Source organism: Lutra lutra, chromosome 8, assembly GCF_902655055.1.
Source record: "Lutra lutra chromosome 8, mLutLut1.2, whole genome shotgun sequence".
NCBI lineage: Eukaryota > Metazoa > Chordata > Mammalia > Carnivora > Mustelidae > Lutra > Lutra lutra.
Window position 1 is genome coordinate 17656086 of NC_062285.1, and position 20264 is coordinate 17676349.

General features: G+C 43.2%; 1 protein-coding gene across 2 annotated transcripts in view; it reads right to left on the minus strand.

Annotated features, from left to right (window-relative positions):
* The window catches only part of SPAG6 (sperm associated antigen 6), a 62914-nt gene extending 56505 nt beyond the window's left edge, over positions 1-6409 (minus strand). For both annotated transcript variants that reach the window (XM_047742947.1, XM_047742945.1), the window contains exons 1-2: positions 6252-6409; positions 6064-6159 (exon numbers count right to left, since the gene is read on the minus strand). In XM_047742947.1, the coding sequence (XP_047598903.1) occupies positions 6064-6159; positions 6252-6276 (121 nt within the window). In that variant the 5' untranslated portion in view covers positions 6277-6409. The remainder of the gene's footprint in view (positions 1-6063; positions 6160-6251) is intronic.
* Between the last annotated feature and the right edge of the window lie 13855 nt (positions 6410-20264).

Here is a 20264-nt window from a genome sequence, read left to right on the forward strand (position 1 = left end):
AAAAAAAAAAAAAAAAAGCAGTCACAGGGCAGTTAACTACCCTGGGCTCTGACGAAGTCTCCCCTGCACTCTCCCTGATCTCAGCAGGGACTCAGTCCAACAACTCTCTGAAATATTATCTGGGTTTGAGACTTCCAGTGGATTACACACTTTTCCTGGGATCCATTGAAAGAGTTCCTGGCTTGATAAGGCTTTCCTCAGAAGTCAAAGGAAGCCGAAGGTCCTCTAGAGTTCTGAGTCCACTGTACGCCCTAAATACAACTCCCACTCCCTCAAACCTCCAGATACTTATCAATTAAAGTTAGTTCTCTGCGTCTGGCCTCCACTCAAGCTCCCATAATGGTCTTCAAGGAGACCTCAAAAGCCAATTACACACAATTATGAGATAGCCTTTGGTACCCAAAAGCCTAAACAGATGACTTGTTTTAATAAGTTAACATTACGATTCATTAAGAACTCCTAGAACCATCTAGAAATAGCTTACTAATACTACAAGGTGACACAGAAAGAGTGCAATATCAGACAGCAATTAAACACCTTCTAGTCCCAGTCTGGCCAGGACTAACTCTGTGATGAGGGCAACTATCCAACCTTTCTGGGGCTTAAGAAGATACTTATTCGGGCAGCTGGGTGGCTCAGTGGGTTAAAGCCTCTGCCTTCGGCTCAGGTCATGATCCCAGGGTCCTCAGAGCCCTGCATCAGGTTCTCTGCTCAGCAGGGAGCCTGCTTCCTCTTCTCTCTCTGCCTGCTTCTCTGCCTACTTGTGATCTCTGTCTGTCAAATAAATAAATAAAATCTTTAAAAAAAAAAGAAAAAAAGAAGATACCTATTCTACCTTTCTGAGCTGTTAGAAGAATCTAATTTTTTAAGAGATGTGAAAACACTTAGAAAAGTAATTATTTCTGGGGCACCTGGCTGGCTCAGTTGGTAAAGCATGTGACTCTTGATCTCGGGGCTGTTAGTTCGAGCCCCAGGTTGGGGATAGAGATTACTTTAAAAAAAAATTAAATCTTAAAAAATAATAATTACTCCTTCTTTCATTCTATTTAAATGTGTTGAATATCTGCTCTATACTAAGCATTATGCTAGGCATGGGATTTACATTTTGTGGAGTAAACAGAAACTAAATCATGACAACTGTAATGAGTATCATGAAAGAGAAATATTAGGAGCAAGGGAAGCATAAATCAAGAGACTTAACTTACTGAGAGGGCTCAAGGAAGGTTTCCCTGAGGAATCAACACCTAAACAGAGTCATAAAGAATGAGTAGAAATTAATTAGACAAAGAAGTACAAAAAAAGGTTCTAGTCAGAGGAGCAAAAGCCATGAAAAAACGTTGAAACGTGAAGAGGAGTTAGGAAGTAAATTTAAATAACTTTTCAAAAACATTAAATTGTCACATTAAAATATAACCCACACAAACTTACCATTTCTAAGTCCCACTCTTAAAGGGTCATCCATAGCTTAGATTTTTCTTTTTTAATCATTATGTTTTTCCCTATGGAAACAAGAACATCCTAGCCCTGGCTATATTATAAATGTCCATGTAGGAACAACAATTGGGAACACAGAATAAAATTCTGAATGATTAGGTGCATACAAGTTCAGAATTTTTATAGTTCCCCCAAATATTTTCCGCTGAAGCATATGTAAAACAAACAAGTAAAATATAAAACCCACTATCCCTATCTTTTAAAAAAAGATCAGTACTTTAATTATCATGCATTCACAAGTCCAAGATTCCTTTTATATTCATGAAATTTAAATAGCATAATTGGTTAAGTTTTTTTGAAGTTGCTCTACTAATTATCTTTTCAGTTTCAATATCCCTTGGAACAGCGGGGTTTTGTGAGCGAATCATGGTATTTGTATCTATCGAGCTATGTTTTTAAATATATTATAAATGCTTCCCACAGACTTTTCCTTCTCAGCAAACTGAGGTGCTAAATCATTAATCTGAACACTTCCACCCTGCCCTAGACACATGTAACTTAAGATAATTTTGTGTCAGTGTATATTATTTTCTTGAATTGTAAACTCATTAAATAGCCTAAATTTGCAAATTAGCTTCATAGAGATGCATATTTAAAGGGTTATGCAGTTTTCTCTATCCCTACTATTCTAGTCCTTAGCCATGTTTTTTGTTCTGCTATAGGTTTTATGTTAAATATTACAAAGTGTTAATTTAAATTTTACCCCAATTTTTTTTTACACAAACAGCTGCTTCAGAAAGTTCATTTTATATAGCTGAACAGTTTAAAAACAAATTTCTTGGACTTTTTATATTAGCTTATTATAAAAGATTTTCTAAACAACCTAGGAGAGCCTGAATTGTCCAATATGCCACAAAACATATTACTTACATTTTATAACTAAACAATCACCCCCCATCTGCTGAAATTCTACAATGCTAGAAGTAATAATGTATTATCTCTACTATTTACAATGTGTTGTATGTATTACTGATTATTGAAAGAGGGAACGTATCAAAATTTATTTTTAAATAGCTGCAAGATGTAATGGTTTAAGAGTACAGGGCTGGAGGATGCATCACGAGATTTTATAACAAACACTAAACTTTTTAATTCCTGTACATATTTGATTCAGGAGGAGTAAAACCTCAGTAAGAAACAAATAACTCTAGGTTATAGACACATTGCACACCTGTTCTTTCCAGTAACAATTCTGGCTAGAAATCAACCTTCTTTTTGTCCAAATACTCTCATGACGATATCATGCAATGCTTTGTTTGCTTTAGTAATTACTTTGGGCATATGTAATAAAGCAAATATTCTTATTAGCACATCAAAAATATAATGGACAAGATCAAAGATTTAAAATGAAATAAAACTCCATTGATAATTTTCACCTTTGAGGTTCCTTTCACAGTGAATGACTTAAAAAATTCTTAACAAGTGAATTACTGATTTATCATGATGCCTATACAGAAAATGTTTTCCCCCGATCTTGGATCCATAATACATATTTATTAAAGCAGTTTATTAGGGGAGATAAATGAGAAAACAAAACAAAACCTTCCCAGGTATGCAGAGAGTATGTCAAAGTCAGAAATAAAATGCATTGGTATTTTATGTTATCAAAATGAAGTCACCTGACTGAAAAAAAAAAAAGCTTGATCATAACATATGTGATGCATACATATTATGGCTCATTCAAAAGTATTTTTAAATCCATGTTTTTTTTTTTTTAGGAACAAACCATTTCAATAGTTTAAAGGCTATTAAGTTTTCATAACAAAGCTGAGGGATTATTCTAATCAAAAGAATACACTGGAATATTCATTAGCTATATCTATTTAAAATTATTAAAGGAGTGCCTAAATCAAATCTAGATAACATGAAATATGTTGAAATAAGTTCCTCGAGAAAAGAAAAATCTTAGCATTCCGTCAACATTGGTCAAGTACAGACAACTTCAAAACATTGTTATATTCCTTTTGTATTCAATTCCTTCATAAACCAGACCATAAGTGGAAATAGGTGGCTATTTAAGATGTTACATGTAGGTCCCTTATACTTTGGTGATCACTTAGCCTAATGGTTTGGATTGATAAAATTCCACAATACATTCTACATTGTACACTTACAGGAAGAGATAACCTGTCACCATTATACTAAAACATGATATCCTGTATCTTAAGTGTTACTTACACCCCCATACTACAGTATCAAATTTTTTTTAAATGTCAATCATTTCTCCCCCCCTCCTTTTTTTTAAAGATTTTATTTATTTGAGAGAGAAAGAGAACAAGTAGGGGAGGGGGCAGAAGGAGAGGGAGAGGCAGACTCCCTACTGAACAGGGAGCCCAATGCAGGGCTTGATCCCAGGATCATGACCTGAGACAAAAGCACTGAGCAACTGAGCCACCAAGGTGCCCCTCATTTCCCCTTTAAAAAAATGTTTTAGGGATGACTGGGTGGCTCAGTCAGTTAAGAGGTTGCCTTCAGCTCAGGTCATAATCCTAGGGTCCTGGAATCGAGTCAGGCATTGGGCTCGGCAGAGAGCCTGCTTCTCCCTCTGCCTGCTCTGCCTGCTGTTCCCCCTGCTTGTGCACACTCTCTCGCTCTCCTTCTCTCTCTGTTAAATAAATAAATAAGATCTTTAAAAAAGTTTTAGTTTAGCTGTTTACCTATAGTTCAGAAATTAAATATTTGTAAATAATAAGTGTCCATTCACAAAAGCCGTTGACAAGTAGGACTGAGTGGGGGGAAGAACTAAAAATTAAGTGAATTTAAAAAATGTAATATGGGGGCGCCTGGGTGGCTCAGTGGGTTAAAGCCTCTGCCTTCAGCTCAGGTCATGATCCCAGGGTCCTGGGATCGAGCCCCACATCGGGCTCTCTGCTCCACGGTGAGCCTGCCTCCTCCTCTCTCTCTCTCTGCCTGCCTCTCTGCCTACTTGTGATCTCTGTCTGTCAAATAAATAAATAAAATCTTTTTAAAAAATGTAATATGCTCTAATAAATTTATATTTGCTCTAATAAACTTATACATATGAAACACTGTTTCCAGCACTGTTCTGGGTAGTTTGGGGAGTATATATCCATGCACATACAGACATGCAGAAGAAAGGTAATTAATCCACATGAAACAACTGCAGAACAAAAGATGATCAACTTGTAATTTCCAAAAGGAGAATAAATTAGTGATTGTCCAGGGTTAGGGACAAGAGGAAGGTAGATGTGGTTATAAAAGGACAATAAAAGTGATCCTTGCAGTAATGAAAGTGTTGTGTATCTTAACTATAGTAATGGTAGATACACACAGGATAAAACTGTATAGAACTAAACACACACACACACAGGTAAGTACAAGCAGAACTGGGGAAACCTGAATAAAATGTATTTTTATCAGTGTCAATATCCTAGTTGTGATATCATGCCACAGTTTTGAGGTACAGAGGAATCTCTGTATTATTTCTTACAACTCATGTAAATCTATAATTATCTCAAAATAAGTTTTAAAACACGATTATCAAATACACTTTTTATAAATATACTTCCCTCCAAGAGAAACAAAGAATAAACACCAAAATCCCTCTCAGCAACACAAAAAATTATCATTTAGGTGCAGTAGTAATTCTCCTCAAAGAAACCAGAGTAAACATTATTTCTAAACATTCTTGCCCTGTCACTGTCCTTAAATTTCTTTTAATTTCGTGTTAATTTAAATGAGTTTTAAAGATTACAAACTATAAATTGAACATTTCTTATGACACAGTAGTGATGAAATGCTGCCTTGAGTTCAGATGGCGGTGGAATCGTCCTTAATCCCCCATTATCTTCTCCATCTGTTTATGTTAATTGATAAGAAGCAAATCACACACTCTCTCTTCCTCTTTCTAGAGTATGCATGATTTCGGACTGAGGAGGGGGAATGACAGCACCATAAGAACTTCTAAAGGCTAGCACTTTACCTACTTTGAATGTCTTAGAAATTATTCAAGCAAATCTTTGCCCTTTCACTAATGCAAGGCGAGAAATAATGTGTCAACCGCTTTGGAATTCCTTTGGTGTGAGGAAGTCGAAGGTGATCAAAGGCAGGGTGACAAGCCAGGGCACCCGGATAAAATGGGTCTGATTAAGGTAGATTCCCATTGACGTAAAATCACTTCCAGGCAATTCTTCTGGCCTTAACTTTCAACTTGACACTTGCCTGGTTGCGGTAAAGATGGAAATAGGGATGTCGGGCCCCTCTCACACCAATCTGGAAGCTTCACCCTCTTGGCCTCACACCCAAAAAGACCCGCCAAAAAGGATGATTGCTTCCGCTGTCTCCGCGGTGGATTGGAAGAATTTAGGGACGCCGTCCTGCCGACGCCACCCTGCCCCTCTCCAGAAGCTCAGTCGGCTGGGAAGCGGAGCGACAGCGAGCCGGGGTAAGGCCGGGCTGTGGGGAAGGAGGTAAGGGGCGAGACGGCTGAGCACCCGGGGTGCCTAGGAGCCCGAGGTGCAAGACGAGGCAGGGAAGGGCCGGGGGTGCGGAGCGATGGGCCAAGCGGCGCGAGGGGCCCTGAGCCACGCGGAATCGGTGCGGACTCACCCGCGTTCTGCAGCGTCTCGATGTTTTGGGGTCTGGTTGCCAGCTCCGCCACCATCTGCACGAACTGCGTCCGGGCTTTCTGGTACTGCTCGAACACTGCGGATGAGACACACGGAGGAGCAGGCGGCCCGGTGCCCCCGCGGCTCCCGCCGCCCGCCCGTCGGGGCGCCGCCCGCCCCGGGCCTCACCTTGCAACACCTGCCTCTGACTCATGGCGCCGGCAGCTCTCGGCCCGCGACCAGCTCGGCGCTGAAGCGGCCCGTCCGCTCGGCCTGCGAGAACGCCGAGGGGGCGACCGCGGCGACCACTCGGTCTCCGACGGGAGCCGTTTCTCTCTGTGTACCCGCGTCTCCCGGGCAACCGACCGGAACCGGAACGCGACCGTCTCGCGGCAACGACCAGTCCCGGGCGTGACGTCACGGCTGCGGCACCCGGCGTCGGGCGAAGGCGGCCAGCCCCGGGGGATCTCCGCCCGCAGGGGCTCCCGGGGCGCGCCACGGTCGCCGGGGCGCCGCGAGAATCGGGCACCGTCGGTCCCGCCGGGCATACGGGGCGTCCGCCGGGAGCCTAGGACCCTTTGCAAACCGAGCCCGCACCCGCGAAGTCTCCGGGCGGCGCCGTGGACTAGGTCCCGGCGAGGGGGAGCTCCTCCTCATCCCCGGAGAGACCCGTTAAAGCGCGACGAGGCTAGCAAACGACGTCAGTGGAGTCGTCTTGGCTTAGACGGTCGAAAGACATCTTCCATAGCACATGGTGTGATCTGAGAGTATGCGCTGTCAATGTCCTCAACGCCGAATGGGTTTCCCCTTTAATCCAGCGGTCATGGACCCGACAATTCTGGTTTCAGGATTCCTGGAGGGTGAAGACAACTATACTCCTAACTTAGGCATATTGCTTTAAAAGGATTTAATAAGCACTCCTAGAGATTCAATGAGAAAAGTAGACGGGGAACAATATGGTAAATGTCCTGTCTTCCCTGACTTTGTTCTACCTAACCACCAACTTTGCTTGTTTCCTCACTTCTGTGATTTTTAAACATTTGTCCTTGTCATTTAAACTTAAGCTTCATTTTGTTGCTAAATGACATTTCCAAAAGAAAGGGAAAGAGAATCTTTACCTGGAAAGTTTTGATTCACATTATCTTAACCAGACTCCCTTGTAAGTTTAAATTTTTACCCAGAGTCTTTTAACAGAAATTAAGTACTTCGTCTATCACCGGTTTCTAGCTTGCCTGAAAACTATACAAATGTTTCAATGACAGGTGTCAACTTTAAGTGTTTCTCCATCAGAACCTGCAATTCCACCAGGTGTCAAGGAAATAGATAGCCACAGCTGCCGCTGAGTAGTGCCAAGACAGGAAAGAAACCTCTTGATATCTCTTCTTCAGTAGAAGGGAGTATGCAAACTTAGGTGGTTCTCATATTTGGGGTGAGTCCTATATAATAATCTTTAAGCTCTCACTCTGACTTGAGCTCTCTGATGAAATCCTGATATTTGGTGGAGCCCCAGATAGTTGGGGAATGGACCAGCAATAAAATAGGGGAGTAAGTGTGTTCAGTCAGGTCCCTACTACCCCTCAGAACAGGTGCATGTCTTCTGCTCTGCAGTTCAAAAGCCAGTAATACTCACAATTCCTTTCCCTAACTCCAAAGTCAGAAGTTTCACACAATGATCTCCACATTTCTCTAAGGAAACAGGTCTTTTAAAATTAAAGTTATTGTATGTTCCCATTTAGAGATGTGGGGGGAAACAGATTGAGCAAATAATTAAAGTGGCAAATAAAACCTTCATTGTAATTTTGTTTTCAGTTCCTTGTTGAATAATTTTTTAAAAATCCCCTTAAAACTAAGAGGTTCCATATTTGGTTTCAGTCCTTGAACAATTCACACTCCTAAGTTACCCAAGCTGTCATTCTTAGTAATTGCTTTACTATGATTTTCTATTTTAAAAGTGTTGAGATAGGAGCTTGATAGTGGAAAGGATGTCTAAACCTATAAACATATTACTTATACAGGTCTACTTATGGAATGCTGCAAAGTTTAAAAACCTAAGTTCAAATGGTATATAAACTTTTTAACAATAGATTCTGAATATCTATCTTTAACAATGTCTGTGGGTTAAATTATATTCCTTATAAAGCATAATATAGGATTCCTACTTTATATCTGAAATTGGACACATTAAAGAAGCTAGATCTTTGCTCTTTATTCTAGCTTTTTTGGGAAAAAAGTCTTTAAAATTAAATAGAAAAATGCAACAGAGTGATTATAATACATATAATGAATTATCTTTATCAGCAACTCAAATACAAAAAGTGGCAGATTACTTTTACTGACAAGAAAGCCAATCTATATTTTCTGACCCACTTTTTCAACTTACTAACTTCAAAGTAAAATACCATTCTGTTTTACAAAGTTAATTGAATGCCCCATGATCACATATACAACTGTAACAAGTAGTGAGAAAGAAAACTGTTCAAAGGGATATTTCAAGGTTCTTTTTAAAGTGCTATTTTAGATTACTATTCTTAAAGTACCAGCTAACTTTAAATACAGTATACAATGTACTTGACCTATTAAAATATACATTTGATTGAGGATGAAACACATTATCTGAACAAATTGCAAAAGTGTTTCTATAAAAGATTTGTTTGGAAGACTTTGGCTCCTTTTGTAGGAAGCTAGCCATGTGTAACTTTAAAATCACTTTTGCATTTAATTTTTTTACTTATGAAAATTAGACTTTAAAAAGGCAACATTTAAAAAGCCAGTTTAAATATCCTGTTCTACTTCTCTAGAAATCAGGTTTGGGAATTCAGAAAAATCTCATTATCATGGGAATATATTTTACATATGCCTAAAAGAAATTTTGCTAATTTTACCATACATGTATTTTTTTCTTCAGCTTCTAGCTGAATATTAAAAGTTAAGGCTTTGCATGTGCTGTTAGATATAAACATACACATTTTAAAAATTGTTGAGGTGAATCAAGTCTATATATATTCCTCTATCAAGCCAAACACATATTAAGTATCAAAGTATGCCAGACACTTGGCTAATAACAGAATGTGCCTGTCTTCTAGCACATGAAATCCAGTGGGAGAAAGACATGTAAACAAAGTACTAATTCATTCAACAAGTGTATACCACCGCCTGCCCGTGTTTTAAGAGTTATAATTGCTCTAAACCATGTAAGTGCGTTGGAAGCAAAGACAAGGGACATAGGGTAACCAATGTGAAGAAAATGAGAATATCTACATCACTTGAATAATAAAAGCATTCTTGTTTTTGAGAAAAATTAGCTGAGTTTTATCTAGATATGAAATCTCCTTTCCTCCTCCCCCAAAGAATTAAAATATAGTATTAGCATTTAAATAGGCATTCATTTGGCAGTTGCATGTAATTATAATTTAAGTTATAGAATACAATAATCACTTTGCAAAAAAACAAATCTAAAATTATTGTAACAACTCCATCTTTGCATACTTGAATTAAAAGTAAAAACACTACATACCCCATAACCAAATTAGTGGACTCAAAACATTATCTATAATGATGAAAGCAAACATATGACTCTTAAATGTTGCTTTGGCACTCTTTTGGGGAGAAACATCAGGATTTTGCATTTAGTTCTCAGCAGACCATTCATTTGTGCTATCAGGTCTGTCAGTTGCAGAAAAGACTCCAACAGTCCTATCCAGGAGGGGAAGATTAACATTTCTATGCTTGGGTTGTATTTGTCTTAAGTCCTATTCTTCGTTTTTCAAGTCCTTTAAAATAATTTCTTTGCATTTTAAACTTTAAAGCGCTTACAGTTTAGTGTTAAGGTCGATAAGATGTTAAGATGACAGTAATGCAACTGGCCCAAAGTTCTAAGGATACACCTGTACATGTCTTTCTTTTCCAGTAATTCAATGGATGCAAAGATTGAACTCATCTTTTCCACTCTCAAAGTAAACCATGATTAGGGGGATTCCATACACAAATAATTTCGCTTCCAAAGGCACCCTATAGCACAAAGTAAGTGATATTAAAAATTGATGCTTTTAATGTAGAATTCTGAAATGGGCACTGGGACATGCATTAAAAAAGAACAAATTATTGCTGCTTGGTGTGTGCGCCTGTGTGTGTGCGTGATGTGAATATATTTTTAAGGAAGTGAGTTTTCCTTAAAAATTGTACCCAAACCCCGCATCACCAGATAGAAAACTCTAAGCGCCCTGGCATAGGTATCTATCAGCCACTCCCTCTCAACATGCGCCGCCCCCCCCATCTCTAAAATCTTGGTGTTGTTGCACTTGTCTCAGGGAAGGTAGATACAGTTCTTTCCCACCTTTTTATTAGCACGGGCTACAGTAGACAAAAATGGAAAGTGTCACGTAGGAAACGACCCCAGGAGCCCACCCCGCCTGCATGCGGTCCAGGACCTGGGAGGATTCGGCCCACGCACCCCTCAGGTGCGGGTCCAGCCAAGGCTGCGCCGCTGCTCCGCCAGCCAGGAGCTGAAGGTGTTTGGCTGGCACCGCATAACTGGACACAGGCGGGTGGACGCCGGGTTCCCGGCTCGACGGCGCTGGTCCCAGCAGGCAACTGTATTCAGCGCTGATGGGGTGTTGGGGTCCCAGGGGAAAAGAAGAATGCAGTACTCCGGGACGTTCTCAGCTTTTCCTTTAGTCCCAATTTCTCTAACTCCAAAGAGCCCCTCTGCTCGGTTTCTAACGAGGGAGGGGGTGCCGGGAACCGATTGGGGCTGGGGTCAGGCCGTATTTTGGCTCAGAAGCCCTCGAGGGCCCCGCCGTCAATCGCTAAGATAGGCAGAAAAGGGGACGCGGGGAATCAGGCTCCGGGGTGCAGGCAGGAGGAAGAGGCGGGGGCGTCCCGCCCGAGGGCTCGAGTGCGGAAGGGCGGCGCAGGCTCGGCGCGGCTGCTTCCCTACCGCGGGGCCTCCCGGGGCCCGCTGCGCGCTCCGCGGCTGCGAAGCCCAGGGGTGCGAGCGACGTGGGGGCGGGGTGGGGGGAGTCCCGCTCTGTGTGCATCCTCACAGCTCCGCGGGCCAAGGCCCGGGGTATCTTGAGGGAAGGGGTCGCGGGTCCAGCAGAACCGGCGTCTGCGGGGGGGCAGGTTGCAGGAAAAAGAAGGCCTCTATCCTTTCGTTTTGCTTCCCCGGGCCAGGCTTCCAGCAAGAACCGCACCGCCACACAGGCTCTCACGGAGAGGTCCCGGCCGAACCTCCCCGCGGCGCGGCTGACCCGTGGGCCCAGGAATGGTGTGGCCAACTCTCGGGGGCCTGCCGGGAGCGGGCGGAGACCCGAACCCCGGAGCCGAGGCCCCGCAGCGCTGGCGCAGCCGGAAAAACTCGCCGTGGCCGCTCGGGTCGGCCCTGCTTCTCCCTGACGTTCTCCTACCGGGAGTTCTAAAGGAGTTCCCCCCGCCCCGTTGGTGGGGAGAGCGAGGACGTTCGGACTCTTTTTGCCAGGAGTGGGGTGTGGGAACCCTGCACCACCTTACTTCAGCCAGCTCCTCCAAGAGCCGGTGGTGCAGGCCAAATCCCAGAGGCGGTTGGAAGAGCCAAAAGCTTATTTGGGGGGGAAAAATAGCCATACCTCACTGCGCATGTGCGAGCCTCATTTTTTTTTAAATTTTTGACGTCATTTTGTTATATCAAGTCCGAAGCCAAAACTTCTTGCTTATTGATTACTCTGAAGAATAACTAACTGTATGCTCTGACCCCTCAAAAATACTGTAAAAGTAATAAGAGAAAAAGTTCAAGGTTTCTGCTTTTACAAAAATGGCATAGGCTGTTTATCCACTCTGCCTGTCGGTTTCCCCCACAGAGATTATCAGAGCCGAGAGTGAGCTCCGCTAAAACATAGACTAGGTTGTAAGACGCGGTGGCACAGCATTTCATTCTTTAAGAGGAGATAATTGCACTAAAATTTGCATTCTCGTTAGCCGGAGTAAGCTATAAAATACAACTCCTGTCATCTTATTTCTTGATATTCCAGAGAAAAACCTGAATATTGCTAAGGCTGGGTTATTTTAATTTGCCTCTTACTCAAACGTTACCCCATTTATTTTTAAGTGAAGAATAAAGGTTTCATATGGATAACATATGAAGAAAATACCAGTACCTTTCCCATTAGCAAGACAGAAAATGAATTATAAAGAAATGCTTTTTATTCTAGGAGTGAATAGAGCCTCTGATGAAAGAATATGTGATTGCTTATCATTTTATAAATCAAGAGTAAAGTTCTTGGAAGTTTACAAATAAATTTAGAAGTATACAAATAATGCCAGAATATTTATGGCCAAATCCCAAATAGAAACAAACTTACTAGCAAACTTTTGGCTTAAAGAGTGTCTTGCAATACTATGGACATCAAATGGGGACAGTGAAGATAGAGACTTCTTATAGTACAGTTAGATTAAAAAACATTGATTTTAAGAAGTGATGCTTATGCATGATGCTTTAAATGTAAGGCAAGAACTTAGAGTGATACCAAGAAACTGGTATCAGTTATCTTTGTGGGAAAGGATATTCCCAGAACCCACTGCAGACCATGGTAATTTAGTAGACTTGCATTGCACTAGAGTCTCTCTTTCAGTTTAGAGAACCTATATGAATTGGGTATATTAAAGTTCATGAAATACATTTTTTAAGTCTATTTTAAAGAATGCTTATATTATTCTGTTGTAAACTTACTTTATTGTAATTAATTTCCTTAGGAGTGTTCTCCAAAGTGATAAGAATTTTAATAGGTGAATGAGTAGAATGAGCATTTGGTAAAAGTGAGTGGGGTCCTTTGCATCTTATAACCTTTTTCTCCAGAGAAAAAAAATGTCACGAGGCATATTTAGAAAGAAGCAGCTGGTAAACACATTTTCCCAAGCTTACTCTGACCAAGTTCTTCAGTTACATTAGAAAACAAACTGTAATGAATCATGTTCAATGCAAAAACACGGTCCTGAGTTAATTACTGATAATGTTAATTTTCTGACTCATGAACTAAATGCTTTCTAAACATCACTTTATCTTCCCAGTATGATTTACACTTAAGTATTTTGGTAGTATGTTTACTAAACTTAGGGTTTCTCCCCCACACCCAGAAGGTTGGGAAGGAGTCAAAAACTGCGTGGTAAGATTCTATAGAAATGTAACCGATTCCAATAAATAGTCCTCTGTACGGAAGTACATTATGGAAATGACGTGGTTGTCAGACCTAATTGCTTGGTTTTTGAGTCCTCACAGAAGAAATTCTACAGCCTTAGGGGTGTAGACTCAAAAGCAGCATTCCTGGTTTCAGTTTAAATAAAACAATGAAATCCATCATTATTCAAGTCAATAGCGATAATTCACATGAATATGAATGCACTTTGATCTTATCCTTCAATTCACTGAAAGACACAGTTGTAATGAAAAAGGGAGATAATCTCTTTAACTTGGTCCAGAGCAAGTTGTTGGAGCTTTTCTTTCCTGAAAGACCGTAGAAGGGAACTTTTCACTAAAGCCTTGCTTTCCTATTTTTAAGGTGGTGGTGGGGTGTTTGGGCAAGCTACAGGTCATTATGTTGCCTCCAGGAACCAAGTAGTGCTAACTTTCTTCTTTGAAGTAAACTGTCTTATTTAAGAACTTGACATTTTGTGGAGCTTGAAAGTGAACCCCTTTTAAAACATCATACCTAAGAGTCATTTGAAGACGTGTGTTGATTTAAGTTTACCATCTCTTATTTAAGAACTTGACATTTTGTGGAGCTTGAAAGTGAACCCCTTTTAAAAATCATACCTAAGAGTCATTTGAAGATGTGTGTTGATTTAAGTTTACCATCAGATATGATTAAGACATATTAACTATTTTCAGTATGTATTAAAGCTGATTTAAATAAAAAAGGATATTTCAAGATGCACTGATTGCCTTGATAGATTTGCAACATCCCATACTAGCCCTTTAAGTATTCCTGTTGAATTATGAAGAGAGTTAATGTCATGCTTGTGCCATATGAAACTATGAAAGCCACTTTAAAATCTCATCTTGCATATGGCTATTTAACCAATTCTCAGACACTTTAGTGGGAAAATACCAAAGTTACTAGTTCTTATATATAATTTATTATTTTCCTTAGAATTCTGGAAACATTTGTCAGATAATCTTAGTACAACCTATCACATTTGAAATAAATTAGGTTAAAATATGCATGAATGAGAATATATGCTTAATGGCACTAGCTTGGAAAAATGTTAAGCTTTTTACCGAGTTCATTAAAGGTATCCAAGCTTTATAGTAGTTATTAGTAATTTTTTTTTTTTTTTAAATAAGGGTTGTCGAACTTCTGGAATCCTCTAGAAATTTAAATATTTGTTGAGTTGTGTTAAAAGGACTCTGGGGCACACAAAGATTTATAAGATAGGTGCTTGTCCTCTAGGCACTTTAAACTTATAAATTTCAGCATATCTGTGATTTACATGAAATTTTAATCCTTGAAGAACACTCAGCTAACTTAATGACTATTCAAAGAAGGGACAATTATCAAGAGTGAAGAAATGTGGCAATGCACATATTTCCCAAGTTATCCTACTAGCTAAATAAAATACTGTGCTGGATACCTGGATACTTTGAAGATTTTTTTTTTCAATAAAAACCTGTTTAAAACACTAAAGTTTCTGCTAAAAAAAAAAAATTTAAACCAGTGTCCTAGAACCACAGATATTAGGAAAGGCAGAAAGATTCCTGAGGGTTAAGGTCAATCTTTTTTTTTTTAAATACATCACAACACTCTGTCTACACTGCCAAGAGCTGATGTGGTTCATCAAATGAAATGAACAGAGGGAAATGCTCCATCCACTTTTGCATAACAAGTAATTGGACGTGATGTTGGAACAAACGCTAAATACTCGTGGTAGACAAAATAGACCGAAGATTGTAGCGTTTTCCTGTGGTTCTAACCCAGAGTAAATCCACTGTTAACAAGAGCAAATAGAACCGTAAGCTCTTCTTTGTGTCCATGTTACTAGAAAAGGAGTGGGCGTCTTGCCTTGACTTCTTTCTTTACCACCATCCTTATTTCTGACGTCAAGAAAAGCTTTCTACTAGACTGGCCATTGACGAAGCATTTCAGCTCAAGTTGGGAGACCAGGGCACCTGGAGCTGGGACTAAGCAAAGCGCCCCTATCTCGGGGGCTCAGGTGCCTGTGCAGCGAGGCGCGCGCTGCAGCATGCTCTCCAAGCCGCCCCTATTGTCTGCGGTGGGGGCAGGGCCCAGCCAAGGGAGCTGGCTTTTGCTCCGAGCTGAGGGTACTGGAGGATGAGGACCCCGAGCGGGGGCGAGAGATGTCAACGAGGGCAACCCCCAGAGTTTCAAAAGCTCGACCCCGAGGTGTACGAGGATGCAGAGGTACCAGCGGCTGCGGCAGCGGCCCTGCCTGCGGATCGCCGTCGTGTGGTTGCTACTGGCAACCGAGCCTCTGCCTAGCGCGCAGCCCTGCAGCCCCTGGAAGGAAGGTGGCTAAGGGGAAGCCGCTGCGGCGCCGCCGCCACGCCGGCTCTGCAGCCCAGAAGGCTCTCGGTCCCGCCCGCGCCCTGCGGTCCCTTCGGGCTTTGACCGCAGCTGTGAGGCACGGAGGACAGAAGGGCTCATCGGTTGAGGGGTGTCGCTGCCTCGGAAGCGTCAAATTACTGGCGCCCTCTGTGAATGCAACATGGCAGCCCAGGCTCGAAGACTGGTTTCTTCAGTCCGCCGAGGAGGGTTGGGGGCGCGCGGATTCTGCCGAGCAGCCACCGGCTGCTTTCCAGGCCGGAGTCAGCCCTGCTAGCGCCCCCGACCCCGAGCCCGGCGGAGCAAAGGGCCGCCGCGCGCGCGGACTCGCCTAGCGTTCACCCCTTGGCCCTTTGTTCTCCTCTCGGGAGGCGCCTCACGCTTCGGGGGCTTTTAAAGGAAACCCTCGAAGACCCGGCAACCCTGGGAGGGACCCCAGGCCTCCTGGCACTCTACGGATTTGTCTAGCTTTCCCGGCCCCCGAGGGGCTCCGGGGAGAGCTGGAAGCTCGAGCGAGGGATCCTAACCCGGCATTCCCAGAGGAGCCGCCTCTCGTCGGGTGGCTTCCTTCCGTCTGGGCCCGGGCTCCTCACGCCCGAGAGGTGTGAGGCGGGAGACCAGGGCCCCGATGCCCGCCCGCGAGAAGACAGCGCCCGTCACCACCGCGGGAAAAGGGGATTCTCCGCACCTGGGAGAGGAAAGCCGCGGGCTCGCAATCGCCCCCGTCTCTGAACAAACGGGGAGGAAAACACCCCTTTAGGTGTGCGCTGGGCTCCGTCACGCTTCACTCCAGCCTTTGGGCACGGGTGGAGGCCGCCGTCGCCCGGAGGAAACATCCCCCGCCCCGGGTGGAGGGGCGAGCGGAGCGGCCCACCGGGAGGGGGGGAGGGGCGTCCAATGCCCCCGAGGGGGAAGGTTAGGGGAAATTTTGAATTTTTAAAAAGCGCGGTTTAAAAATGACCCTGCCACGTTTACAAGCCAGTTGTGACGTTCAGCACAACGTGCTACTGAAATACCAAAATCCACCACCAAATGGCGGCTCCTGCAGTCTGCTGCGCTGATAAAGAGGACTCGCTCGGCGTCGCCCATTTTAGGCCGCTTTCACTTCTCTGCCGTTACCCCGACTACCCTTCGCAGGTTGTTCCTTTCTCTCCCGGTTTTCGGGTAGCCAGTGGGAGGCCCGGGTAAGAGAAGCCTTTATACCCTGGGGGTCCGGCCGGCGCAGTCTCTGTCGGAAACCGGCTCCGTCCCGGCGTCTTTCAGAGGCGACGTCCCAGCCGCGGACCGCCAACCGCTGTCCCCGCCGAGGGCGCGAGGGCGCCAAACCTCCCAGGTTTGCCTGGCCCCGAGACCTATTTAGGCGTCGCCTTTGGGTCTTCAAGGTGTGGTCCTTTGCGCAGATCTTGAGGTTCTTGCCGCGAAGCCACCCCATCCTGGACACTGTCACCCGGCTAAGACCCAGGGGACTGGAACCATCGGCCTGCCCCGTCACCGCCTTCGAAGCGCGGCCTTCAGGAACCTTCAAGATGGCAGCTTTACGTTTTGTTATTAATTTAGTTTGCAGTCTATCCAGTAAAATCTCACTGCAAGGACACCTCGTTGCTGAAGGAGAAAGGGCATAGGGTTTGAAGCGGGAGGAGGAGGAGGAGGGGCAAAGCAAGGACGCGCGTCTGCGAACTTCGCGGGCGACGGCCAGGCCTCCCCGGACGCGGGTCCGGTCATACCCGCGCTGAGCTCGAGGCCCGGGGGCGGTCGCCCAGCCCCGCGGCCCGGCAGACCTGCCGATGTCTCGCCCAGTGGGCAAGGCTTCGGCAGGAAGGTGGCCACCTTGTGAGGCCTCGCGCACCCCACTGTCGCCGCCCCTTGCCGCAGGTTCCGACTTTGGAGAAATGACTTCTTTTCGCCGCTTCCCAAGCCGGTGGGGCCTGAGAATCTTGCTTTCAAATTTGGCGGGATCCGAATCCTCCGAACCCAGAGCGGCGCGAGGCGAGCGGCGCACGCGCAAAATGGCCTCCCGGCGCCCCGCGGCCTCGGCTCGCTCATAGGGCCTGGCGGAGCCCCCGCGGCGCCGTGGCAACCGAGGTCTGGGCTGTAGCTCTTTACACTCCTCCGAGAGCGGCTAGTTGAAAAATAAGGACTGGGAGAATGGCGGTTTCCTCCTTAACGTGCCCTTTTGGTACAGGCTCCCTGACCGAGAAGACAGCGCGGCCGGGAAAGGGAGCTCATTTTCTCCGGGCGGTCGTCCTGTGCCCTTTCCGCAGTGCACCAGAATATAAGAAGACTTTTCTTTCTTTTCTTTTTTTCTTTAAGCCGCTGCCCATCCCACCCCAGTCATCCTCGCTCCCCGCTTTTTCTTCCAAGCCGCAAAGTGCTCTCCTGTCTTCGGCTTTGTTTGGGTGACTTCCACTTTGGGGGGCATTTAGACCAAACACTGTAGTTTCTGGACAGATTTCTCAATCTCCAGTAACGTCTTTATCCATCTCGGTAACGTTCCCATTCGCTCCATCTCAATCTTCCACGCGCTTCCCGAACATCCTGGTCCGCAGCCTTCCAGAGTCTCTTCTCTCAGTTTGAGCTCTAGCTCACTTAGGGGGCAGAATTGTGAGCACCAAATCGGCACCGAACTTGAAAGCATGTTCTCTGTGAAGTTGGATTTTAGGATGGCCCAGCAACCAGAGCAAGAAGTAATATTTTTACTGAAATGTAGGTGACTCTGAGGGAACGACACCTGCTATTTTTGAAAGCTCTTTCTGATAAGTCTCTGGAAGGTATATTTTAAGAGTCCAGAAGAATGGTAGTAATTTAACTCATTGGAAGATTTACTGAGTGCTTACTGTTTATTTGGAGGGTTAAATGAAATTTCGGGATGAGTTTTCCACATGCAGTTGAACTTCTTCAGAAAACTCACAAGGATCCTGGAACAGCTTTTGCAGTGATAAATGACTTGATGTCGTCGACTTGATGAAGACAAGGTTGACAGTGAAGTCTTCATGTGAGAACTCTAGAAATTGCACACTAAGAAAAAGAAACTGGTGCAAATAAAGGAAATCCGTTTCAAGAACCAAAAGAAGAAAAAAAACGTTAAAAAATTAACTGCGGAAACAGGAAACACTCTACTGCGTAAACATTTTCGGAGACTTTCATAATCAAAACTGGGCAATCTTGAGATTCGCAAGCAGATCCACAGGCTCAAGGTATTCGCCGGGTTATTTCCCAAATCTGACTTACTAGGAGATTCTAACGTGTGATACTTTCTTTCTTGTAAAGACCTATCTGAATTCTGTGGTCCCAATTTAATACAAGGTTTTATTTGGGATGAGTCAGGATTTTTTTAGAGCGATCTTAGAAATAACCACCTGTTGTGCTATTCATTTTATACTTGAAGAAACATCCTCAAGTGAAATGACGCTATCTAACCCAAAAGCCTTATGCAGGAGCTGCCTTCTGTGCTCTTTGCATATCAGATGTCTTTAGAATATATACTGTTGTTAAATAGGATCTTCTTAAATGTAATTTCCTCAAGACCTTAGCTTTGGATAGAATGCAAGGAAGACCGCGTGAGGGAAACAACCACCGTATTGCAGAATATGATGTAGCCTCCATTTCATAGAAGCACTAGACTAAATCAGAATTCCCAACTATCATTCCACAGGCAATGAGGGAAAATAAAAAAGATGTATTTACCAAACCTTTAAAATATAAAAGAAATGGAAAAAAAAAATAACCAAAACCCAGTTCCATCACCCCAAGATTCTAAGACTGGGTCCCAAGTGGATTTTTTGTAAAATTAAGATCCCATCCCCTCAAAAGATGACCATAAGCTATTTTTTTAAAAAAAACGAACATCTTCATTTCTTCTTGGCCGGTGTAAAGTAGCATTTCACATGGGTTCCTATTGAGATTTCACAATAAAACTTGACCTTGATAGGCCTATACCATGTGTCTACTGAAACTCCAAATATTGGGGAAAGAATAAGAGGAAAGGATGTAGGAAAGCTCCTGCGAGTTTACTCTGCAAGTTGCATTGTACCTCCAGAAATCCTAACATCTGCATGGATGAAAATGGAAACGAAGCAATATGGTTGGTAGGTTAAGTCAACTGGAGGGCAGCTTCTTTTTTTCCCACTCAGTGCAATTAGCGGCCGGCAATTTTAAAAGCAAAAAGTACTTGTAAAGAGGTATGCATGTGTAAAGCAAGATAGATCGCTATTTACACAACAGTAACCAGCCCCTTTTTTGCATTTAAGCTAAAATCTGTGAAATCAATTTAGGCATTTTCTGTGGAATATTTTGTTGGCACTAACTTTGTGATATAGAATCCTAGAATACTTTTCAGAAGCAAAAGCCAAACTTAAAGCCTACTTTTCATGTACCCTGCTTTTACTGCTAAGAGTTACAAAAGTTAACAGCTTTGATATGGGTTATTACAAGATTGAAACTTTTTAAAGTGGTAGCTTAGCAGAAGTTTTAGATCCTAATTGTCAAAACTGTGAAAGCTGGTTATGGGAGAATGTAAAACATTATAATCTTTCTTGTGTTTTATTAAAAGACAAAGACATTTTAGATGAAATATCCTTTAACACTTAAGAAATGTTCAAATGGAGTAGGGAAAAAAAGTCCTTTCGAACAAAGTAAATTTATGTTTTCAAGTATGGTAAAACAGTGTTAAGTG